The sequence below is a fragment of the Camponotus floridanus genome, unplaced genomic scaffold, assembly GCF_003227725.1.
Source record: "Camponotus floridanus strain SB8 unplaced genomic scaffold, Cflo_v7.5 scaffold7, whole genome shotgun sequence".
Classification (NCBI taxonomy): Eukaryota; Metazoa; Arthropoda; class Insecta; order Hymenoptera; family Formicidae; genus Camponotus; species Camponotus floridanus.
In genome coordinates, this window is record NW_020229838.1 from 3,448,708 (window position 1) to 3,474,549 (window position 25,842).

Sequence of the window (25,842 nt, forward strand, 5' to 3'; positions counted from 1 at the left end):
GAGATGTCTATCTACCAGATTTTTTAATTATAAAATTTACACGTCTTTCCCTTTTTCTTTCTGTGTTTGACCAAAAATACACTTACATACATACAGATAAGTATGCCGCGTTATCTTATTGACCTTGTTATTCACGTAACCGCAATAACTGATAATATTGCAATTTCGTATGTTCGAGAAAGCGAATTATATCAATCGGCGACAGAATTGCTATATTTATATGATAATGTATGGATTATTAAATCAAGATATAATGCGCACAATATTGAATAATTGACGTCGTAATAGATATCGTAGCACAAGTACGTTCATTTCTATCCATTTCATCGGTCGTGTTTACTTGACTCGAAATTTTACAAATTACTCGATAAAGAATCCGATTTTGGATCATTCACGATGAGGAACAAATTACAGACGCTCATAAATCTTCCTTTAGTCATGTAATATCTGTGCTAATGTGTTTTCAAACAAGAAGGGAAATATTTCAGATACATATTTGGTTTAAGCGTTAACACGCAATTAGTTTTTTTGAACTAATAGAGTTATAAAAATATTTTCGAATAAAAATTGTTTTGCTTTAAATGATTTAAACGAAAATTTTTTAAATTATTTTTTTCTTCATAATATTTTTAATGTTAGTTTTATTATTTTTTAATGGAACAATATATTTTATTACATATTATTTTGAATATTTTATGACTGATTCAATAATATTCAATTTGATCGTTCATGAAATAGTGTCAGATATGAGTAGAAAAACACGAAATATCTCTAATAAAAACATGTTTATTAATTTTATATTTAAAATACTATTAAAAATTATTTTAACAAAATATTTTAATTAAAAAAAAAATTTTAATTGTTCTTTTACTTCATTTTCAATCTAAAAGCATAATAAACAATATTTCATAAACAACTATTTAAAATGATATTTTATTGTACATTATTGAATTTATTATAAAATGCTTCATAAAATTAAAAATAAAATAATAAAAATAGAATACTTAATAAAAAAAATAAATAATTAAAATTCCATTCAAGTCATTATATAGATTGTTTCAAACAGTTTTTTAAGAAATCTTTTTAAAAAATCTTTTATACTCTGGTTAAAAAAATAATTATGTGTTAACATTGAACCAAACATACTGCAGATATCTCAATTAATTACTATTAAATAATTACACTCTTGTGTATTCCGAAGAATGTTTCTGCTGCTAATTACACAAATTCTCACGAGAGTGATAATTCGTTCGTTCGAGGAAAATGTAATTCGATGATAATTATTCGAGATGGCTCTTGCAGAGGAAAGTAGCGACAAAAATGTACTTCTCGAAAATCGTTAAAGAATAGAAATGTTTAAAAAATAATAATTTTCAAATAGTACAATAAATAGTAAAAATTATATGCTGATTTTTCTTCGTAACTTTTTTGTAATAATTTTAATTTTGAGAGGATATATATTGTAATAATTATAGACATTATATTAATATTGCAGTGATTATAATGTCATCAATATGTTCAATATATTAATATGTTATGACAAATAGAAACGATATATTCTGATAAAAACATTTAGTAGCGATATTTTTCTCTGTTAAAATTAAATGGAAAGAATCCGAAAGAGAATGAATGATCTGTACGCGAAAAATTTCTTCAACTTTTTACATATTGCATAGAAGAATCTGCTTCGTGTTATCGCATCGTGTGTTTACATATTACTGTAAAAAAATTTTGCAGACTTGATGAATCAAATGAATCATCATTAAACTACACGATAACATCTAGTCATTAATCTTTTTCTTACTCTTACACTCTGTCTTTCTCAGATATGATCCGAATATAGGAAAATTTTCTTTTTTGTCGTTATGAAAAAATAAAACGATGATACTCTTCTTAATACTTTTACAATTATAATAATATTTATTTTTCCCTCGAGTTTTAAAATAAAAACGAAATTTTTCATAAAAAATTAATTTTAAATTCAAAAGTACTTAATTTTAGAAAAAAATAATTTTTTCTTAAATCTGCTCCACGAATCAAAAGTGAAAAATTTATATTTTTCTTATCTATTATCTTTATAGATAAATGTCATTTTTTTTACTGTAGATAATTTATCGAGACTGAAAATTAAGTAGATATGCACGATTTATTTAGAATGTTTATTACATTATTTAGAATGCTATTATTATGTTTTAAAATATATTTTGTAATTTTTTATTTAAATTTTTTTTATTTATTAAGATATATATATTTTTTACAAAAAATAAAATGTGTCAATTTTTTTATATAAAAGTTTTACACGAGAACGGCAATTTTACAATTAAATATATGTCGCCAAGTGCGTGATTTAATTTAGAGACTTGGATTCCTTGTGTATGATATTTATACAAATGGGATGATGCAAAAATGATCGAAGTTTAACACGAATCACGAATTCTCAGGGATACATATCGTGTAGTTTATTATAAGAAAAAGGAGGAGAAGGAGATATACAGCAATACAAGTTTAACGATATATTAAATTGGGAATTGTGCCAGTGTTAAGCGATATTTGCAAAAATTTCTTAATCCATAGAAATATTTTGAATAATATCGAAATATTTTTAAATTGAGGTAGGCTTTAAACCCGAGGTTATGAATACTAGTTCCTGCAGCATATAATTTACATTGGCAAAGCACACGGAAACTATGAATAGACAAAACTGTTGTCTTGTTTTGCGTCGAGCGAATTGCATCAACAATCGTGACATAATGAAAATCTTACTGGTCAGTGAGCCTTGTCGATTATATTATACGCGCACTACGTAGTACGTCTCGTGAATATTTCAACCTTTATTAGAGGTATCTTTTCCAAGAGATGCATTCTATTCTTCAGAAAAAATGTAATACATGTTCAGATAATTGTGATATTTTTGTGACGAGCAACGCCGAATAATAATGCAGCTAACATATGACATACGTCAGACAAATTTACCATCGTCTATAAAATAACTAAAATCAGTGTCAATCAGTAGAGCATTATTACTATTTCTCGTTACTACAATTACACTCAATCTGTTATAAAGTATTTATGAGCGTCGCAAAATAACACGCATTAAGAGGAATAAAAAAATAGGATATTTTTCAACATCGTGTAAAAAATTGATTTTATAAAAAATTGATAAATTGTTTTTTGAAAAAAGTATATATATATCTTGATAAAAAAATTTAAATAAAAAATTGTAAAAGATGTTTTAAAACATAATAGCATTCTAAATAATGTAATAAGCATTCTAAATAACTAATGCATAATGATTCAGTCTCGATGAATTATCTACAATAAAAAAATGACATTTATTTTATCTTTATATTTTTCACTTTTGATTCGTGGAATGGATTTAAGAAAAAAATTATTTTCTCTAAAATTAAGTACATTTAAATTTAAAATTAACCTTTTACGAAACATTTCTTTTTTATTTTATAATTCAAGGGAAAAATAAAAATTCGAAAAAAAAAAAACTAAATTGAAAACGACAAATGTAAAGATAAAAAAATTTTTTCATTTAATTTATCGAGGGTGAATTTTGAGAGCATTGATGGCAGGTGCGCACGATTATTCAGAATGCCATTACATTGTTGTCCTATTTCCAAATATTCTTTGCAATTTGTCATCTTAATTTTATTTTTTTAGTAGTATAATAGAAAAATGAAAAGAAAATATTATTTAATTAAATTCGAAAATATTAAATAAAATTAATTTAGTCGAGTAAAAGAATAGCAGAAATATTTTTCGATTCCCTTTAGGTTAATCAATATTACGGTCAAGTTCTCCGAAAAGTATGCGTGTACGAGTAACATTGTAATAAAGCCATTTTCGCCGTCGTCAATCAACATTTCAATCATCAGCGGCGCCGAGTCTCACATGCACTTTTCCCTCGCTCGAGTCATATGTACATATATACGAATTTAACTTATACAATGTAACAGAGCGCCTGGCGTCGCGCGACGCGAATAGCATCTCGATCGCAATCATGTGGCTGACGTTACGTTTGCCAAGATCGTCCACATGCGATTCACGTGTTCAACAGTCGCCATCAATATAAATACTCGAGGCGAATCACGGGTCGAAGAAAGAGATGCGCGACGATTTGTCTCGCGACGATTAGATTTCGCGACGAGACCTTTCTCAGATTCAATATCCGCCGTGATATATCGGGACGAGTTTATTTCAATAACTTACCACGCCAAAAGTAACATGTAGCGATTATGTAATCGGTTTTCAAGTAAATAGAACCCGTAATTGACTCTCCTAGCTTCTTCGTCGAACTATTTCGTGACATTTTTCTCCCGTAGCAGAATAACTGTTGCTGTCTTTATTTTAATAACGATGAGAATCTAAAAAAAATACTTTATACTTTTATAATATATTATAATATATTATAAATAATGTGTATATTAAATCATGTATATATTTATATTGCATATAAAATGTTAATTTGGCATCAATGACCCTCTCGGACAATGAAAGAAATCAGTGATACTTTTCGCATATTTCGAAATAAGAAATTTTTATAATCTTTTAATTCTCAGATATGAAAAGTTTGAAGCTGGGGGAAGAGTAAAGAATCGAAAATTTAAAAAATTTTCGACTTTACATTCGCAAGTGTGCGTTCTAAATTAATACAGCGAGTTGTTCCCGTAACAATGTCATACAATTTCTCAGTTTTTCATCGTTGCACGATGTTTTTTTACGGGACGCGAACGAAGAAAAAGAATCGGAGATAGAGAGCATCGTGAAAAATGAATAAACAGAATTCTGCCATGAAAACTGGGCGAGAAAAAAGCTGGAAAAGGACACGTTTCTCCAGTTCCATGCTACAATATGCTCCCTAAAAATTACATGTAACATTAAAGCGATTTAATTTTATAGCATAACGTTGCATCTTATCGCGTTCTTGTCACACATACATGTAAGATCAGATTAAAATGCGCGAGGGTCTTCATCGATCGCCCGAAAATCCCGTTTGTGCAACCTATCTCTTTCTCTCTTTTTCTTCTGATATTTATTCGTAATAAGTCATTATATATGTATCGGTTATAACATCGGATCAATGACATAAAGCGACTATTTTTTGCGTCGATAAGACTGTGATGCGGAAAGCGTAACGCGGGAGTTTCATCTGTTGTTGCGAAAAAAGTGTAAAAGACTATCATTAGTTTGTATGTATTTTTCAAACACGATCGCGTCGAATCGAACGACGTGTCATTTCATCGTTCGTTCAGGTCGACGACCGTCCGGTGAAATCCACGAGGTATGCAAGCCGCGCTTCCTTGGCGACTATCATTATCGAACATTGGTCATAAGCCGCTAATGGCAGTTGAAAGGTAATTGACTAGCGACATCGACGATTGGTTCGCGTCCGCGTGATTGAAATTTTATTTTAATGCGTGTTCTCACGCATTTGCAACGTCGTTGTTTAATCAAGCTATACCGATTTGATTTAATCGCGACAATGAAATTGCAAAAAGATACTTTATGACGCGAAGAAGGGAGAGGGAGAAAAAAAGAGGTCATTACTTCTGCGTGGGTTAGTGTGATAAATTCATATTTTTGTCTAAAAAAATGTTTGATGAAAATTTCTATGATTCTGTCTGATTCTACTACGATTTTGTTACTTATGTTACAAAAATTTATGCAAATAAGAATGAGAATTTCCTTTAGATGATTGGGAAATTAAAAAAATAAATATTCTTTTCTCTCTCTTTCTGTGCAAAAATTGGCAACAAGTACTTTCATTTGTCTTGCAATATTTGCGTTATATAAAAAAATTCCTTTAGAAAGAGATATATTTATTTTTTTTTTACAGAATAATTTGCATTATTATTTCAAACTTTTATTGTATAAACTTAATATAAACTTTTATATTTTAAATTTAAACATTTTATATATTCATTGTATTTAAATATTATATAATTAAAGAAAATTTCCAGACATTCAAGATACATTTTCAAGACATTTAGAATTTTTCATACAGAAATTGCCTTTTTTAAATATAATATTCAAATCGCTAAATTGTTTAAAATTTTCAAAAAGAAGATTTGGACATTCATTATTGGAAATATCAGATAATAACCATGCTGTTGCGCAACGGGCAGCTATGTATAAGAGATAAAAAAAAAATTCATAATGGCCACCAATATACGACAGGTTTTTTCGCAAAAATGGCACCAAGCCATCCGCGCTCTATTATTATCAATTCGCAAAAAAGCAAACATTCGCCAGAAGGAACGATTGGATAGGATAGAGTCTATTCTATTTCAGATCGTGCTTTCAAGGATCTCTCTCTTTCTCTCTCTCTTCCTTTTAACTTCCTGCGACTAACCATCGCGATATCGCACGATAAGACAACTCATGTACGCGCTTCGCATAAACATATACGGTACATAAATCACACGCCTTGCATATATTACATTATATATACATGCGTAAATAAGTAAGTATACGTACATGGATGGGCGCGCTTTTTCTCGTACCTCGCGAGTACAAACGTCATTGTATCGATCGGTTTGCTTTCCCGGCTCGTAGCACGACCGGCAAATTTTTCGATTATTACATGTGCCAATCTAAGTTATACCGTAAAATTGAAATAATGAAAGAATTATAAATTTTTTTTTATCATATTTAAAAGCGATAAATTTGATAGAAATCCATAAAAATTATTCCAATAACAAATAGAAATGTTTACACATGTTCTTTAGGGAACATATTTTATTACGTATTATATTATATTCATGTTCAACATTTTTCAAAAATTCCAAGGATTTCATAATTTTACCTCCCATAGAGAATATTATAAGAATCGGAAATGATAGCGAGTCAAATGTAAATAAAATATAAAAATGTATTATTGAATTAAAAATAGTTTAATATAATAAAAAATAATATAATATAATTAAATATATGTTTTTTCTCGAGTATTCATCATATTTATATTTATTTCGAAATATAATTATTAACATTAACGGTTAATTTTTCCTGGGACTGTATACGCAATATAATCTTAATTGCACCTGTGGCGCGTATCTGAATCGAGAGAAGGCGATGCACTTTTGTGCAGCGCGCATAAACTGGCTCGCGCGTAGATCGTGTAGTGTAGATCTACTCCGTAGGTAGGTAATTACGGTAAATAACGGTATCGTCATAAACTCGCGCGCTGCTTTACTTCATTCTAACGCTCTATTGACTATTGTTCGACTTTCTACACACATGGCTGGCGTCCTCTCTAACGCTTAGCAAACTCACGCAAGCGAATATTTAATCTTCGTATATATAAATCGATGTTGTAATTCGAGAAAAGTAAAATTGCAAATGCGAAAGGAGCTGATTTCTTTCGATTGGATTCGATGTATAATCGAAATGTGCAGATGCATCTTCATTATCAGATTTATTACTTGATGTTTTGCTAGAGAGTCATTTTCATTGCTGTCAACATTTTTTACTTTGCTTAAATCGATGAGAGAATTTACTGAATCAAAAAGAAATGTCGAAAAAATTATCTCTTTATTTTTCCAAGATTTTCTTCAAGATTATATGACATTCATTTGAATTTTCGCGTATACGTATTTTCTTTCGTTGGAAAATGTATGATTCGAATAAACTATATATCGAAAGTATATAAAATCTCGTATTTTATCGTATTTGAAGATAGAATCTCTCTCTCTCTCTCTGAAATTTAAGTCAAGGAGAAAATCGCTATCAAAGAAGTTCATGCAGCGACAAGAGAGCAAAATAAGAAATGATAGAAAATTTTATCCTCACTGAACCAGATAAAAGTCTGACATTTATTATTAAACGAAAAACACGATTCGATTATATTTCTTTTTACTTAATTCTGTCGAACTGTCTCTTAAATAAAATTGTTTTTCAAAAGTACTCAGTGGCCGATACGATTATTGCACACTAAAGCAGCAGAATACGCATTTTCTACATATTTCCTTTTAAAAATCTAAGGAATATAAATGTTATTTTATTTTTTGAATTACCTCATTTTTATGCATTATATATATTTATATCATTTTCATTTTCATTTAGTAATTCTTTTCTTGTATTTTTTTACGTTCAAGTTTTTCTTAAATTTAAGTTTTGCGTCTCTTTAGTACGATCAATTATATGTAATCATATGTATTTATAACTATTTTTGTGCATCTATGACTATGTTGAAAAGAATGCGGGCGCATTAAAATAAGATATCGTTCTATTGTGCGAGTATCTTTCCTGCTCGATGTTCGTAATAAGTCAGTTATACAAGCGTAACACGCTTTGGCCTCGAAGGAATCCCAAGAAGAATTAACGGCGGATCTTTATGCGCGAGCGCACATATCACACACATACACGATATATATTTGCCCGAGTGAATGCGAATGAACGCAACTGATTGTGTCGGTTGATGTAAATCGCGTTTGAATAATAAATAATCCGTCAGTCGCGCGTAAACGTAATTTTCCCGAGGACGTTGTGTCAATGTGTAGCAAATCATTCTTGCCTCAATAACAAGACATTTTATACGTAACACATTTTTCACATACGCGCCTTACTTGCAAGGCTTCGTAAAACACCGAGATTGCCAGGCTTAGCGAGCTTAAGCTCTGCCGTCTCTCTCAAGAATACACAGATGAGAAAAGATTTATTAGACTGAAATAAAAAAAGCTTCCTATTTTTTTCGTAAACTGTTGTATAAAATGTTATTGTAAATGATTTATTATCATACTTTTTTAATTAGTAAGTTTTTTTGCGTGATAATAGGATGTAATATTTTTATAAAAAATAAAAATTTGTATTATACAATTTCTAGAGAAAAAAATAAATATTAAAAATATAATAATATTACTATATAAATAATATTATATAATAATATTAAAACATTCTATGGCTAAACAATAAGCCAAACGTGAATTCAATTGAGAATTCATGGAGAATTATTAAAAGAAGACTGAAGAAAATAAATAACGAGCGTACGACTGATTATCACTTATCAATGTTTGACATTAGATAAGAAATCAAAAATTCGTATAAAAATCTTGTTGAAAACATGTGGGAAAACTCATAAAGAGTAGACTTGTAAAGTACTGATTTATTACTGATCAAAAAAAATAATTATAAATAAATATAATTAAAACTAAAAAAATTTTAGTTTTGAATATATATATATATATGTATACAATTTTCATATTTATCGCATTACATTCAATAAATATGCAATATAAACGGATCTCTCTTCCAACATGTATGTATATTCTTGTGTTTATACAGACATAGTACTTTTACTTTACCCGAGCATCTTTTAAGACTTTTCTAGTTTTTCTTAAGAGAGTAATAACGATTGAATTTATATGTCTTCCATCGGACAATGGAGTTTGACATTTCTCCGTTTCCATAGTTATGATTCGGTCGAACCGATCGATTGAGCTTTACTCGCGGTGTATGTACGTGGAAGCTGAGAGCTTGAAGAGTTGTCAGCCTTGACCCACTTCCAAATGTCCTCGACTCCTCCCAAGTGTTCCTTGCTTCCATGCGTCTCAAAACTTGGCCTTAGACGAAGCGATTTCGTCAAGCGATCGTTTTTATCGAAGATACGTGATATCGCTCACATCTAATCGGTTATTCGATTATCTCTGACATTTTACTGTTAACGATCGATTGTAAAACCTTAAAGAGTATAGACTTTGTCTTTCAAGTATTCTTAATGTATTTTTTAAAGTAGTTTTCTTAAAGTAATAAATATTTTTAACTGATTTTTAATAATGAAAATAAGAGCGAAAGAATATTATTTATTTATTGTTTTATTTACAACACAGGGAATACATAGAACAGTTTTGTTATCTTATTCAACATCATCTTCACAATAGTCCCACTCTTCGTCTCGAGATTGAGTCGCGGATGATAGCGGATTTCTAATCGCAGTCATATTCGCCGTATGGGGTTTTCCGATACCTAAAGTGGTTAACATTCCTAGCGAGTTTAGAACAGAGATTTGTCATTAATCAATCGACTCCAATGACTCTAAATAAAAATTGCAAATTTATTAATGACAGTAAGAAAGCCTCGATCTATTATATCTATATCGAGTATACACTTAAATCGTTGCGCTTGTATTATATTTTTTTTTAATCGGATGAGTTTTTTATACTCTTTATAATATATATGTATATAATTAAGTCTCTATATTTACGAGAATTCTCTTTCTGGACGAACCCCGAGTGAAATAGCTCTCATATGTAACAATCTCCATTACAAGGGGCGTGCTGACCTTTCAGTTTTCCCACTATATCTGTGGCTTCTGTATCTTGCGCCTCGCCCTCCACTATCGGCTTCCTTACGCTCTGATAAATTGTGTATCCAATACCGAAGACGTGATTGAATACAAACTGAACGGTGCAGAGCACTATAACCACGAGGATGGGTAGACAAAGACTGGTCTCGAAGTCGTCTAGGAACAAATTTACCGAGTCCGGTAGCAGATCGGTAGACATTCTCTTCGCTTGGACGAGTCTCGTTCTCTAGGTTAATTTGCTTTGACTTTTTTCCTTTTTTTTTTTTTTGCGATGTTCGAAACAATTATTGAAGCAATTTCGTGTTCGAGGCGATCATCATCGCCTCGTCATCTTTGTTTCACGCGAAGCTATCCAATCTTACAATTTTATATGTCTTTGCTCGCGAAAATGGAGCCAATATATCTTGTCAATTTCGTTTTGAAGAAAAGAGATATTCATATGTTTATAGCTCGTGTGAAGCTCGCGTCTTGCACTCTTGCAAGCGAAAATAATAAATTAGAAGAAAATAACGAGAATGCGAGGAAAAAATAATTAAAATGAACAAATATGTTTTTTTTTTATCTAAACACAATAACGATAAGAAAGATAAGAACGAGAAGTACTTGACGAAACAAAAAAAGCATTGTTTGATTTTTCTCTTATATAAATACAAAGTAACGATAAAATATATTTTTTTTATACTGAGAAATGATGATGAAACAAATTATGCCGGTGACATCACTATGTCATCGTCCGGAGTAAGGCTCAATGATTCTTGCACAAGCAAGAAAGCTCTTCTGTCGAAGGACGAATCAGTTTCGATTCGCGAGGTCTCTTTAGATCGTTTCATTTTCATGATATTACTCGAATTTGTTTCAGAAGACAGCAGACTAACGTCGAATTCTCCTTCGGATAAACAATAATCGTAATATTGAGAGGATCTAGAAGATGCTGACAAAGAAGGCGCTATTGAGTTTAAAGCGACACTCGATCTTAAGCTGCCATGGGGTAACATTATCTCCGTCTGCCCTTCCGGTTCTTCGACTACTAACGTTGTCTTCTGGCTGATTGTTGCCTCGAAAGACGTGCAAACGTAAAATCGCGGATCGATGGGGATAGGACTTTCATCAGGGATCGGTGGTTCGAGCGACTTGGTCTTTGTGAAATTTGAATCGGATAATTGCGACGAGCTAGGAATTAATAAAGGCGAATTAACGATTCTCGAATCTTTATCGATTCTCTTTGGCTGTGACGAGAGTGTCGCCCGATTTACAACAGCCCCGTGGATCGACAAATCTGTCTTTCGATTCCGATCAGTTTCCACAATTTTCATTGGTTCGTTATATATTTCCTGTCCTCGTTGACCTCTATTTCGTTCCGCTAATTCGGTTAATGACATTGCGTTGGTCGACGTCGTTGGATTATCGTTCGAAGCAAAGGTCTTCTCGCGTTTCTCACATTCTCGAGTGACGCTCGTGGGTTTTACGAGAATTTGTGCTCCTTCTGTAAGCAGTTGCTTTTTATGTTGCTCGACCAGATCCAGTTGACTTATAATATTTATGATATTTGCGAAAGTGAAACGATTGTTCTCCAACAGTGCGCCCAACTGAACGATCGCGTTGTAACACAATTTTTCCCACGATGGGAAGCTCGCAACTGATCCGAGATTATTCTGGAAAAAGAATAAAATGTTTAAGCGAAAAATTACAAATATTTGTAATTCGCAGTTCGCGTACCTGTGCGGTAGATTGTTGAGACGCGAATTTTCGCGCTTTAATCGTAACGCATTTCGGCAAAGAAGAGACTTCCGCCAGAGAAATGCCATAGTGATCGGTAGGTCCTACTCCGGGGTTCAACTTGTGAGTGTATATCAGATGTAATTCGTTCGATTCTTCCGATTCTGCAGTTTTTGTCTCGAAGCAATGACTGAAATCGTAGCAGCAATATTATGAATAAATTTTCCTTTTTGCCGAGCGAATTATATTTGCGCTAAATAATAGATTTTTATCTTGTTCTCTTTAGAAAAGTATGAGGAGTAGGAAGAAAAGAATGAAAGAAAAGAGCGGATGAAAAGAGCGTTTTTATACATCTTGAAAATAAATATATGTAGGGTATCTAAAGAAATCGTAGATGTCTGTTTAATATCAGATTCTCTGGCTAAATTTGGAATTGATTTTTTCTTAGCGAAAATGTTGAGAAAACTCACTTTTTCATCAAATTTTACCATTTTATATAACTAAGTCTCGAATTGAAATTTTATAAAGATAAATGAAATTCTATGAAATTAATGGAACAATGTAATTTTGTTAAATCTTTGATTCTACAAAGTTTAATTTATGAAAAGTCTCCTCTTTCATTTATAATTCAAAAATTATCAATGTTTTAATATTTTCACCTTCAGAGAATCTTCTATTAAGAGAATATATATACATAGTGACTTTGAGATACTCTATATATAATTTTCATTTTCAAGCTATATATATGTAGACAGTAAAAAATTGTGCGTCCATATTTAAAATTTTGTTGTGTTTTGATTAGTATTTTAATGTAAAATTAGCATACAACTAATATGCTATTATTTTTATAACGTTTTTCATGTGTTACATTTATATCAACTTTATAACTTAACACTTTGTATATGTCTCTTAGAAATGGAATATTATTTTGAGTATTCTTGACATAATCATTTTAAACAATCAACATGTCTCAAAGTCAGTTTAACATTCTAAGAAAAGTTAAAGTAAATCTTCAAATAATCTTCAACTTTGACGTACAAAATAACAAAATTTACTAATATCAAATGTTTCTATTGCAAATAATTTAAATTAAAATTAATTAATAATTAATTAATGTCCTGCAACAATTCTTACAAGCTTTGTAACTATTTTTTCATGTAATTTTTAATTAATCTATATTATTTTTACACTTAATGTCATAATAACAAAAATAAATGTAAAATATTGTGTCAATTATTTAACATTTTTAATTTGTCAATAAGTAACATACGACGAATGAGTTATTTTAACTTAAAATTTAGAGTGGACTTTCTGGGATACGTGAAAAATGTTATAATTAATATTTTATTTTTTTACTGTGTAGATATATATAGATAAGATGTACATATAGATAAGTAGATAAAAACGCACGTGGATGGATTTTTCCTCTTTGCTAAGCGGATTATATTTGTGCAAGATTTTCACGTACGTTGTCACGTTGTGATACATGTTTCTTAGCGCGGTGAGATGTAAAAAGTGCGTCGCGGCAAACGTGAACGCTGTCGTCAGCAATAATTTCTCGCATATCGACCAAGCGATGGACGAACCTTCCTCGACAGTGGTATGTCTGCAGAGCTCGTCTAGAACCACGAGAGACCTAGGCGTGACGGATTGCAGAATGTATTGCGCCTCCTTCATCTAAAAATGAGCGAATATAAAATTGCTTTGCAATTTGATCTTTGCATCGAAAGCATTAGTTTTCTCGTTGATAGGAGTCGAGTAACATTGAACACGAATATTGAACATTGGTTCTCGAATTGCTTGAAATATTATGCGGGTCGTAGACACACTTTTTAATGGAAAAATTAGAAAAAATATCGCATGTAAAGTGATACTTTCATGTTTCGAAGAGAGACGGGTATATATTCGTGAAAGAGTAATTATACATTTATCGGGCGACTACCTCGAGGACGAAGGCGGACGCATTTAGCTCGGCGTCGTCGCGAGAGCTCATTCTACAAAGTATGCGGTCCGCAATGCGAAACGTCGCCTTCGTCGCCGGCACGTAAGAACCGATCTGAAATAAGCACGTATAATGAGTTGGGAACTATGTCGGCTGAAATATGTCAGTTTATAATAAACATGTAGTAGTACATGTGTCAGTTTATAATAAAAGAGAGAAGCAGAGATAATGTAATTAATAATAATAAATTTAATAAAAAATAATTTTTTAAGATTCGATGAAATTTGACGTTCAATAAAATATTAAATATTCAACATTCGATAAAAAATATTTTTAGTGCAATTAAAATTAATATCTGTTGAACTTTAAATCCTCAAAATGAATTTGTTGCATTTATTGTATAAGAAGAGATATTCATAATTAAATATTATACGATTAAAATTAAATATACAAAATCGTATTCCTTTAAAAAATTTTCATTTTAAAAAAACTGGAAATAATTACTTCTTTTGTTTTGCATTTTTTATATCGAACTACGTAATCAAGAGTATTTAAATTAACACATAATCTTTTTTTATTTAAAAAGAAAAAATCTAGTACAAAGTTATGTAATAATGGATATTAGCGATCCGATAAGCGCACCCAATCAATCGGGAAGCGAAATTATTACCTGCGCCATGATTTGAAGTAGAACGATCTGTTTTAGGTACGTGGACTTGCCGCTCATGTTTGGTCCAGTTATCAGATGAAAATTGTACGGAATCGAGGCGTTCTGTGTGTGCCAGAGAATGAGGTGAGAAAATATCGTAAATTTATCACGCGGATCGCTCATTTCAACACTCACCACATCGTTGGCTACGGGTAAATCCCTGTTAAATAACTCCATAATGGGATGAAACGAGTTTACCAGTTCTAATTTGGTCCCGAACGACGGTCTCACGTATTCCGGATTACTGCTGATTTGCGCCAACGATAGTATCAAGTCTAATTCCGCCACGTCAGCGCTCAATTGAAACAAGCAGCCGACATGCTGTCTTATATCTTCCAGTAAATAAGTCAACAATCTATAAATTGTTATTATTTATTAATAATTGTTATTATTTATAGGATAATACGGGGAGCTTTTTGATGATTAACTCACGTGTTGCTCATTACGTAAACCTCCTCGCAAGCTTTCTTGCACTGTTTATTTAACGTCAATAATGCTGTTGTGGTCATCGTAAGGGATCTCCTGTTCTTTCGCGCCTACGCATAAATAGGATGTTAGACATAATTGATTAGATATAATTAAAATTAGTTGGATATAATTAAAATTAATTGGATATAATTAAAATTAAATTCCATAAACGATATCTATAGCACACTATATTACCTGAATAAATTCCGCCGGCAAGTCTGAGATTATCATGTTCATATTTTGCGGTGTCACAACATTTATATGATAGCCCAAGTTCGCGTTGTATTCCAAGGATAATGGAAGCTTGTATTTTATGGCTAATTGCTCTACCATATCTACTTAAACGAATCCGTCAAATGAGAATTAATTTTCGAATAATTTTAATATATGTTACGGAGGGAGAGATACTATATATACTTTTCATGTCACTGATTAATTCGCAGTAAATTTGCCGAGCTACATCCAACAATTCATTGATATCAGCTTTTATAGCGAAGCATCTCTGCATACTCAGGGAAATACATCCCTTCACAAATTTCGCATCCGCGTGTATCAATGTCAAAATCTTATCCTTCATAACTTGAAATTCCGAATTTTTTAAATTCTGCAAAATCAAGAAAAAAAATTATCGTATCGATAAGAACATAAGAACATAAACAATCGTGAAAATAAATAATATTATTATATAAATTATAAAATTACAATTTAATTTAATTTTGTGATAAATATAAATTTAAATTATAAAATTATTTGAGATTAATATTATTAGAAGAAAATTGTTAAAATAATAATAATAAGTCTCGAATAAGAGTGTAGCACCTTTCGCATTTTCACGAAAAACGGATGAATACCGTTCGCGAGGATCGCTTCCAGTTCTGGGACGATGTCCAGACAGCTCTTCAAGAGCAACGCGTAGTTTAGATTTCGCTCTGCGTTTTGTATATCGTTGACGTGTAAAGGTTTAATCGCCAACGTCAGCAAGCGATCCGTGCCAAAAAGGCGTTGCACTACTGGCTGTAAAGCATAGATCTCGTATAACGCGCGGTGCGCAAAAATTGTGTCCGTTGAACTTTCTTTTTAAATATTTTTAGAATCCGTTATACCTGAAGACTGGTGCATAGAGAACGATCGGCCACCAATTCTGCTACGCAGGATTGTCGATCCAGGATTAGACGTTCGTCGCAGCTGGGCTGAAGGATAGAGGCGCGCAGGAGTCTCCTACCCATCGGGGTAAGACAGCGATCCATCGTGCCCAGCAGACTGACGATGGTATGCTTGGACTGCGAGACGACCAGTTCCAGGCTCCGCGCGCTCTCGATATCTACACAAATATCTCCCATGATGTATTTACCGCAAGAAAGATCGTCTTTCTCGTCGCAATATATATTTTAATACATGATAAAAATTAATTCAATTATTTACAATATATTAATATTTTTAATAATTTTAATTAATTAAATTTTAAATAATTGAAATAATATTTAAAATTATTTAGAAAAATATATATGTATATTTCTAAATAACCAATCATTGTAGTGTTGGGTGATCCTTGAAACTCTATTCGCATCGACTTTGGAGCGTAAACCATGTGCTGGACGTATTCTACGTATTTTAACAATGCTGCGGCCGCAGCCAAAGCGTAATATCTGAAAGGGGACGGAAAACAAATAAAGTGAAGATAAACGAATAAAATAGTTTTCTTTTCTCTTTCTAATTGTTTCATTTTATGTGTATATGAACAATTTTTATAACGTTACTTTTGTTTCACTATCAATTCCACGGTCGAATACTCTCTGGCACATAGAGTTCGCACACGTTCCATGCCGGTAGACTCGTTGAAGTGTATTCGTGAAATCGGCGTGATGTTGAGAGCATTGAATTTTTCTTTGATCGATTTGTACAGTTTATTCTCATGATTGCGACGCTCGTACATCGTTTCTGGCATCAATATCTTAAAGATAAAAAATTGCGAGAATATTTATTACTTGTTCTATTGAATTAATTTTATTAGAAAATTAAAATTATTATAGCGAAATCATTAATTCTTCCTTTTTTAGTTAGTTTAATCTTTTATTTTATAAGAATTTTAATATCAAATAAAAAATAACACATTTATAAATTAATTGATAAAATGGTTAAGAGATTAAGTCTTTCTATCATATATCATATATCATTAAATTTAATAAAAATTATTACAATTTAATTTTTCATACTCAAAATACTTTGGTGGAATAGAATTAAATTTTTTCGAAAGAACTTTTATTCATTTCTATTTAAAAAAATATATATTTAATTCTTATTATATATTGCAAAATTCTAATGCTTTTTGAAAATTGATACATAATGTTTCTCATGATTTTACTATAATAATTTTGATTTTCATTATTATCTTAAAAAGCCTTTTTAAATTTTTTATATTATATAATATTTTTCTTAATACATATAGAATCAATATGATATAATAAAATAACTTATTTAAATAATAATAATAATAATAATAATGCCTACTTCTATTGGATCGAGCATGTTAATTTTCGTCAAGGTATTCACGTATGTTTGACAATCGCTGATTTGACAGAGAATCAAGTACGGATATTGTAGATCTATCGCTGCCAAACCGACTTCGTTCCTGGCGTCTCCTCGGCCAGCTGTTAACGCTATCAGAAATATCGCGAATAAGATAACAAAGTATGCCTTTCTAATTTTATTATTTAATCTTTACTCACCGATCATTACCCAAGAATCCGCATTACTGGATGTGCCGTACGGCGTTGATTTCGGATTAATCGACCTTATAGATATCGAGAAATTAAATTTTTTTTATACAAGCGGAATCAGAAATAAAATTGAAATTGCTTTTAGAAACTGGACTAGGATAATATTTTTTAAACCAATGTTTAAAAAAAAAATAATATAGTTAATAATGTCCAACTTTTTATGACGATAAAATTGAATTTTTTAAAATGAATTTACGAAAAAAAGCAATAGCTGAGATGTAGCGAGATATCAAATATATTTTATTCCAACAAGATTCTAAAATTATCTTGCAAGAGATTCGCAGATACTCACCCTACACTACAACGAGACGTGCTAGGCAGGTGTGATGACGTAGAGACATAATTCTCTCTGCGAACGTATCTTGGCGTTTTTGAGTTCGCGGCTCCAGAGCTCGTCGTGACTCTCGGAAAGCCAGAATTGAATTCTACATTCGAGAATGGTGCGTGAAACAAAAGACGCAACCAAAAATGGAGTATTTTCGTTAATAAGAATGAGCGGAAATCGCGACTAAAATCGACTTTAATCGAACAAATTGTTAAACGTGTGGCAATAATTCTTTTTTTATCTTGGAACTGAACAAGAGATTCCAAGAGATGTCAAGAGATTTTATCTCGCAAATGTGTACGAATATATTTAAAAAATATAATCTCTTCAAAATATGTTGCGCAAAGTTTGAACTCTTTGTCGGCAACCAGTTTTAACTCTTATGTATCACTCACGATATCTCGGAAAGATATTTGTCACGCGTTGCGCGTTCGGTAGAAATCTTCCTCTCGTGTAAGAACGTCGTCCTCTCGGTGGAGCAGCCTGTATTACATTCATTTTTATATAAACGCTCAGAGACGGATTTAAAAAAGTATTTCCGACTTTACGACAATCTTGCGTTTAAATGCAACAGTATCGCCTGAATTTGTTCGCTGATTCGGATCGAATGTCACGTGACAAATTCGACTGATGAAGCAAGCCACGTTTGATTTTTAAATCAAGTCAGACTGGGATCAAACATACGTTTTACAACATTTCTCGTAGTAATATATTTATTTACAATTCTTCTCATTCTGTGTGTGTTCTCTTACGCACATTTATTTGGGATCAATAATAAATAACACGATCGCAATCACTATTCCTTCCGAAATAAATATCGCTCTTCCGTCCTCGTCGTTCATTAGAATTTAGTTACATTTGTATTTACAAGCATCTCAGTAATGAAATCGATTGTCTCTGCTACTTAAACTCTTCCATTCGAGCCACACAGCAACTATATATATATATATATATATGTAAAGTTTGTGTAAAATTTATTTATTATCTATGTAGAACCGCACCTCGCGAAATAGAATAACGCGCGATATACATACAATACGACAATTCGCGCGGCAAATTTTACCGCATACAATATATATATTTACACATTAATCTTCCAAAACATGTAAAAAATCAACGTGAATATTGCGCCAATCCCGCGAGAGAGAATATCAAGCTTTATATTAATAAGTAAATTAATAAGTAAATTAATTGCAAATTAATATGTGTACATATATATATGTCGATACATATAACGATTTTTTACATCATTCGTGGATGTATCGTATATTTTTGTAATCGCAAGTATTAATTTCCTTGATCACACACCTCTGTGATGCCTGATATTCTCGCTTATCAGTAGTTTTAACGTAACCGCACTAACCGCTACGCAAATTACAAGAATAAACAGAAGCAAGGAGAAAGTTTGGCGAATACAAATAATATTAATGATACACAAGAGACCCACAAGAAGCGTTTGACAGAATACCTTCAAGTATATCATTTTACAGCGATACACAAAAGGGGAACATACGTTTTTCGCACCGCCCGATGTATCATTCTCGTAATGAGGCACGTGGGAAATTTGGCCAGTCTAGAAAGAAAACAAGATCTCTATCCTTCCTCTCTCGCAATATCATCTCATTTATCTTAGAACGGACAAATTTCTCATTATACGAGAGGCACCGAATACACATACATTATTAATTAACGGCATCATTCTGGACTTATTCTAGACTTCCGGTCTTATTCTGGACTTATCCCGATAAAATTTACAATGTCGCAATAGTGGTCTTAAAACGATGATCGTTAATGTAATATTGATCACAATGCACATAAAAAATGCGCGTACGTGCACGCGTACAAACACATACGTGTACGTGCACGCACACACGCACATCCGTAGCACGCGATATGTGTACATCGATAGACGCGAGATCGATCAAGGTTTATCACATCGTGGACTTTTCATCGGAGACTTTGCGGTAAAAAATTTCTTAACGCTACGAATGCTAGCTTTCAAAGAACTTTCAAATTGCGCCGATCGCTCGTGACGACAATAATGATAAACGCACGTTAAAATGCACAATGTTTATCTTAATGATTTTTTTTCTATCTCTATCGCATGCCTGTTAAAAATAATACATTTCTCGCGCGCATGAGGATCGAGCAGGATCGCACGCGTGCAAAAAAATATCCACGCGACGCGATATATATAAAGTGATTATTAAAATATAAATTTAAAGACAGACAATATATATATATATATAGTTACCTTATGCCGATTGAATATATAATAATATTCAATCGGCTCATATATAATATATCCCGCATTATACATATATCTTATGTACAAAAGATGTCACAATCACAAATCACAAGTATGATAATACGTATATAATTGACACGATGCAAATACTACAATTAATGCAATTAAAACTGCTAAAATAACTTTCTTACGTTTCTCCAATGCCATTTAGCGTTTGCTATTTCCATTAGATCGGTAAAGAGAGTGTCCTTGTCTTTTTCTCTAAAATAGAGTCTAATACAAAGCAATTTTCGCGTTGCAACGATCCTCGCATTGTACATTAATCTAACTCGATGGTCAAAAACTGTGTAGAAGATGATAGTGTCTAAATTCTTTCATATTCAATTTATTATAATTATTATGAAATGAATTATTGATAACGATTCATAGAGTGATGATTCTTTGGCACGTTGGCGAGTGACAATCAATGAATCATGTCGGCAAACGAGAATTTAAACGATTATTATCAAGATATTTTTATCATATTTAGATATTTTATCATGAGATATATATATATATAAAAGTTGATATGATTCAAGGATATAAACCGGTACAGAGATATTAAAAATGACGGCAGGTACAGCAACAATGTTGCATGTATTATTCAAAAATGAATAGAAAATGTCGAGTAATTTATTCGAGCATATATTATACGTGGCTCTCGAGGGGCACCTTGAAAACCTTGGACGCGATATTCGCATCCGGCAATGACTGCGGCCTCGCGGCGTTGGTTACGTTGAAGACAACGTTGCTGGGTCCACGAAAGCTCACCTCGATCAAGAAGCTCGTGTCAGCCATGCCAACGCGATTGGCGCTCAGATCGGGTGAGCTGGTTCTAAGCTGGCTCTTCTTCGGTCTGTAATCGCTTCTGATGATCCTCTCGGCCTCGGACTGTAATTTGTTATCGAGCCAATGCACCTTGTCAAAATCCTTGGTACCGCCGACCGTATGTCTCCGTTTAATCGACCGTTCCGACATTCCGTTCTTCCGCTTTAGCTTCGTGGCGCTTTCCTTCCGCACCGATTGTCGCCGCTTGCTGATGTTACACTCGGTCTTCTCAGTCTTGGTCAGCGATTCGGAACGTTTCAGCCTGCTGCCTGGCGACTCCGATCTATCACCGGAATGTTTGTTCAGACTCTCGGATCGTTTAAGCAGCAACGGCCTCTCGGTCGAGTGCTTATTCAAGCTTTCCGATCTTTTTAATCGGGAGCAAGTATTTTCGGACGTTCTCTTGTTCAATGATTCCGATCGTTTCAGGCGGGATCTTACCTCGGAGCTCGTCAGGCTTTCAAATTTTTTCAGCTTGTTGGAATAACTGGAATCTCCGGTCTCGTAATGATGAACCTTGGCGTCCAATTTTGCATCGACATCGTTCTCCGAGCATCTACTACTCTTCTCGCTCGTCGATTCGTAATGTCTTGGGTTTCCCGCGCGGGGATAATCTCCCTCTTCGTCTGCATCCCTCCGATCGTCCTCGTCCTTCTCGCTCGAATCCGGAGTCTTCTCCGTCATCGTTTTCTCCGTGGCGTGATTCGTGTCCGGCCTCTGCTTATCGTTATTCGGCATGATTGATTCCGAAGAATGCGGAGTATTGTCGATCACCGTAGAATCGGTATCCTTCTCGGGAGCGTCCTGCAAATCAAGAGGAAAACGATGACGATTTTTGAAGGAATTATTCAATAATCATATCGGTGTTTTTTTATCTATATCAAGACATTTTAATTTATATTCAAATGCGACGCTGTCTAGATGAAAGTTTATTATCCGGGATATTTCATATTCATATATTCTCTCTGATAACATTAACTTCAAATGTATGAGAGAGATTTTATCGATACATGCGACCGTGATATTAAAATACTTACGTCCTTTGGGCGGGAGATGTGGCACTTGTCGAGCGATTTATGAAGGCTGGGATTACGATAGGCTTCCGTAGATGGATATCGGAATTTCGGGGACGCGCTCGGCTTTTGCTCCCGCTCCACGGAGATGCCATCCTTATTATGGGACGCGGATTCCGGAGGAGACTGCGCTTGAGTCGACGATTGATTGACGAGAGACCTCCATTTGCGATCGAACGTGGTGGTGAGGCTGGTTAGAAGGTCGCTACCTGTAAGATTCATTGTGTTAATGATAAGCGAGATACGCGCATGAGACCACACACGAGACGCACAAACTTGTATGAATACAAGGGAAAAAAAGAAAAACACTCAAAGCATCGCGAATTGTGTTATCTGGTCGTCATTTTAGTAACTTGTGATATACACGATCGCTAAACAAAAATGAAAAGTGTACGATTTTTCTTTTCGTTTATCGCTTATCAGCTGATGATGTATCTTGCGTGAGTGCATTCCTGCAAAATAAAATCGTCGCGAAATCAGATTATAATTGGAAATAATCCGCAACAATAATGATGAGCGTTGAAATGCATTCCGTTGACGTAAAGCGAGCACGATTATCGCAAGAGAATTAATTAATATGTTATTGTATCTTCTTATCGTCGCTATCGCTAACGTCGTTATCACTCGGTTTTACTATCGTCATTGTTAATCAAAAGTTGTTATTGTTTCGCCAGCTGTATACATTACGACAATTGCAATAACAACATAATCAGCATATCTTCGTTCTTGCGTTGAAGCGTGGTAGAAAAAATAACATCCTATTCTTGGACGAGAAAAAAAAAATAAAACAAGATGCGGCAAAAATCACGACAAAAACACAGTACATAAATAATATTACTAAAAATATATCCTTAAACATATATCTAAAAAAATTACTCAAAAAAAGCTATTTAAGCTAATACTTTTGAAAAACTAAAGTTAAAATCGCCGAGTAACTGATCTATTAATGCTGTTTTAAAGCAGAAGAGATGACACATTTTTGTGAAAATATTCTTCATTCCAGAAATACTATCGCATATAAGAATTTCGCAATTAGTGACGTAGACGACATTAGAAGATTTATCGATCTACGCTCACAAACATCCGAGCGGGAAGTTGCGAGAAAAATAACAAGAAGAAGAAACGACATTGTCTACCAGTGGGACGAGCTAAAAAAAGAAAAAAAAATTGCCTGCAGCGTTATTTACGCGCGTAAAAGCCAGTCAAGATTCTCCTCGAAGATGACGGTCGCGAAACGTGCGAGATATTAACAGAGTGGATCGCGCAATCGCTGGGCGCGAAAGATGCATACGTGACACGCACGGGGACGAATGTTAGTCGGAAAAAGTAACAACAAATACAACACGTGGCGTGCTTAGTGGTGGCATGTATGTAAAATAAAAGAGCGTGTATATAAAAGCCATTCGGTTTGAGCCAGCCAGCTGAGTCAGCTCGTCGGGCATCTCGGATGCTGGAGGCGGATCCGCCAGATTTCTGGTCTGGCGAGAGAGCCTGGGATTTACCTCGGAGGAATCGGTTTAGAGTCTTGGCGGTGGCTGATTCGTCTGACGATCGCGCGTCGTCTCCTGCGCACGATGACGATGATGATGGGGCAGCTGTTGCTGTAGACGCGACAGCAGTTGCCAGCGGTGCGGCGGCTGATGCTGCTGCTGCTGTGGTTGCTGCTGTTGGCATTGACACGGGCATGGACATTGGCATCGGGACCGCTGCGACCGGCACTGGCATTGACATTGGCGATTGGACCGGTGTCTTCGGGGTGGCGGGACTACCGGGACCTGCGGTACCGTATAGGTGGGACGATATGTACCACCAAAAACCCGGGCTCGCTGTGTGCCTACACGTGGTGTTCAACCATTTCCATTTTTACCGTCATTCGTCATTGTTCGTGATGCGCCCGAGCAACTCTCTCGTCTTCCTCCTTTGCGTCTGGACCCACCGTATCTCTTTCCGTCTCTTTCTTTCTTTCTTTCTCTTTATTCGGGTCTTTATATTTTCTCTCGAACCGATTAGCCACCGATTGATCGCCGCGCGAATTCAGTTTGCTCGACGGAAATTAAAATACATCGCCCGATAGAGAAACTGAACGGACGTGACCAAAGGAAGGAAAATGTAACGAAAGAAAAAAGAATGAAAGAAGAGAAAAAAGGATTGAGAGCGAGGAGAATCAAATTTTCAAGATCAATATTTTTCAGTGATCGAGAACGCGCGACAGATCGATCGATCTTGAGATCCGAAGATTCTCGGAAGAAAACTGTCGAGCCGACTATATTCGTATTCCTTTCGGGCGTGTCTGATCGCAAAGACGTAGACTGAGGCGGCAGAGCAATCAGTTTTATATAATTAAAAAAGGCTACAAGATTAATCAGCAATAGAGGCGATCGTTATAACGATTAAAGAACAGGCAGGCAGACGAGCAATCAGACAAACGTAATTCGGCGATGCACACATGTGTGACAAGAAGGTGCGAAAACTAGACGTACTGTCAGACTAATAGCAAGAGCCCCATCGAAACAATGCTTACGATGGTCGTGAAAAACGAAGAAAAAAAAAAAGAAAAATGCCTTCAAACTTATTATCAACAAAATCGTGACACGACATAACGTTATAATTTGTGTGTAAACGTGAGACTCCTTTAAGAAAATTCACATCATTTTCGTAAAAGCAAGCAATGATCGAAGAATCCATTCGAAGATATCTCGATAGAACATGCATGCGAAGATAGAGATTTATCCGATAGTCGGCGTTAAAGACACACTTTAATTTCTTTTTTTTTTTTAAGTGACTTGTGCGAAGCATCGGAGATATACAGTAAGCGATTTTGTTTCCCCGGGAATATCTCGTTATCCTCGGAAAGCACGTTCTCTTATAGACATTGGATGCATTAAAAAAAAAGCGTCCTTTTTTAAAAAGCTGGACCTTTTTTACACCGACGTTTACGAGGAAAAGTCGCTGAAGAAGCAGCCAATCTGTGTGAGATATATGTGCTTTTCTTAATGCCGAAAGCCGAAGATTGGCGCATGCAGTACACGAAAACAATGTAAAAATAAAGGATCGGCCCCAAAAGACGCGCGTCATGTGTATAATTCGGATATATATATATATATATATATATATATATACTTTTTTAATTTTTATTTTATTCTCTCTCTTTTTGTGGCCGATCCCCTTTGATCGCAAATACGAGATATAATATCTTCTAAAATTAAATCTATTTTCATTGCAAGAAGCCTTCGTGTGTCTCATGGACGTGTTTGCACTAAAATCGACTACGCTCCGCGTAATGTTGCGAACGCAATGAGAGAAAAAAATGGAACGTTCCGAGCAATGACGATGTAACTTATAACATGTAAAAGATCGTATCGTGTAATTTGAAAAAAGAAAAAAAAAAAAGAAATGGCTTGAAGCAAA

General features: G+C 33.7%; 3 protein-coding genes across 9 annotated transcripts in view; all 3 read right to left on the reverse strand.

Annotated features, from left to right (window-relative positions):
- Window positions 1-9,837: 9,837 nt before the first annotated feature.
- Window positions 9,838-10,777, reverse strand: LOC112639514. Its single transcript, XM_025413707.1, has 2 exons — window positions 10,286-10,777; window positions 9,838-9,987 (listed from the first exon to the last, which is right to left on the reverse strand). The coding sequence occupies exons 1-2, from the start codon at window positions 10,506-10,508 to the stop codon at window positions 9,860-9,862; spliced, it is 351 nt and encodes a 116-aa protein (XP_025269492.1). The 5' UTR covers window positions 10,509-10,777; the 3' UTR covers window positions 9,838-9,859.
- Window positions 10,778-11,013: 236 nt separating this feature from the next.
- Window positions 11,014-19,785, reverse strand: LOC105253148 (mutS protein homolog 4-like). The gene is made up of 15 exons (XM_025413697.1): window positions 19,760-19,785; window positions 17,653-17,842; window positions 16,902-17,095; window positions 16,669-16,790; window positions 16,248-16,465; window positions 15,964-16,158; window positions 15,562-15,748; window positions 15,340-15,479; window positions 15,109-15,212; window positions 14,812-15,031; window positions 14,638-14,739; window positions 13,968-14,081; window positions 13,494-13,702; window positions 12,026-12,215; window positions 11,014-11,961 (listed from the first exon to the last, which is right to left on the reverse strand). Exons 1-15 carry the CDS (start codon window positions 19,783-19,785, stop codon window positions 11,014-11,016), a joined length of 3,159 nt encoding a protein of 1,052 aa, XP_025269482.1.
- Window positions 19,786-20,500: 715 nt separating this feature from the next.
- Window positions 20,501-25,842, reverse strand: part of LOC105253112 (rho GTPase-activating protein 21) — a 31,871-nt gene continuing 26,529 nt past the window's right edge. For 6 of the 7 annotated variants that reach the window (XM_025413703.1, XM_025413704.1, XM_011260923.3 and 3 more), the window contains 2 exons: window positions 22,399-22,643; window positions 20,501-22,165 (listed from right to left, as the gene is read on the reverse strand). In XM_025413703.1, the coding sequence (XP_025269488.1) occupies window positions 21,182-22,165; window positions 22,399-22,643 (1,229 nt within the window). In that variant the 3' untranslated portion in view covers window positions 20,501-21,181. Of the gene's footprint in view, window positions 22,166-22,398; window positions 22,644-23,936; window positions 24,269-25,842 lie in introns of those variants that run through there. The other variant, XM_011260924.3, reaches the window with a different exon arrangement.

What these genes read in the sequence shown, in the direction of transcription:
- LOC105253148 (XM_025413697.1), bottom strand. Translation starts at nt 19,785, where the DNA reads ATGATACATCGGGCGGTGCGAAAAAC. An exon ending in ACCCAACACTACAATGATTG is followed by an intron (nt 16,466 to 16,668) that starts GTTATTTAGAAA and finishes ATATTTGTGTAG; the next exon opens with ATATCGAGAGCGCGCGGAGC. An exon ending in ATGTATCACAACGTGACAAC is followed by an intron (nt 12,216 to 13,493) that starts GTACGTGAAAAT and finishes CTACGATTTCAG; the next exon opens with TCATTGCTTCGAGACAAAAA.
- LOC112639514 (XM_025413707.1), bottom strand. Translation starts at nt 10,508, where the DNA reads ATGTCTACCGATCTGCTACCGGACTCGGTAAATTTGTTCCTAGACGAC. An exon ending in TATAGTGGGAAAACTGAAAG is followed by an intron (nt 9,988 to 10,285) that starts GTCAGCACGCCC and finishes TAAACTCGCTAG; the next exon opens with GAATGTTAACCACTTTAGGT.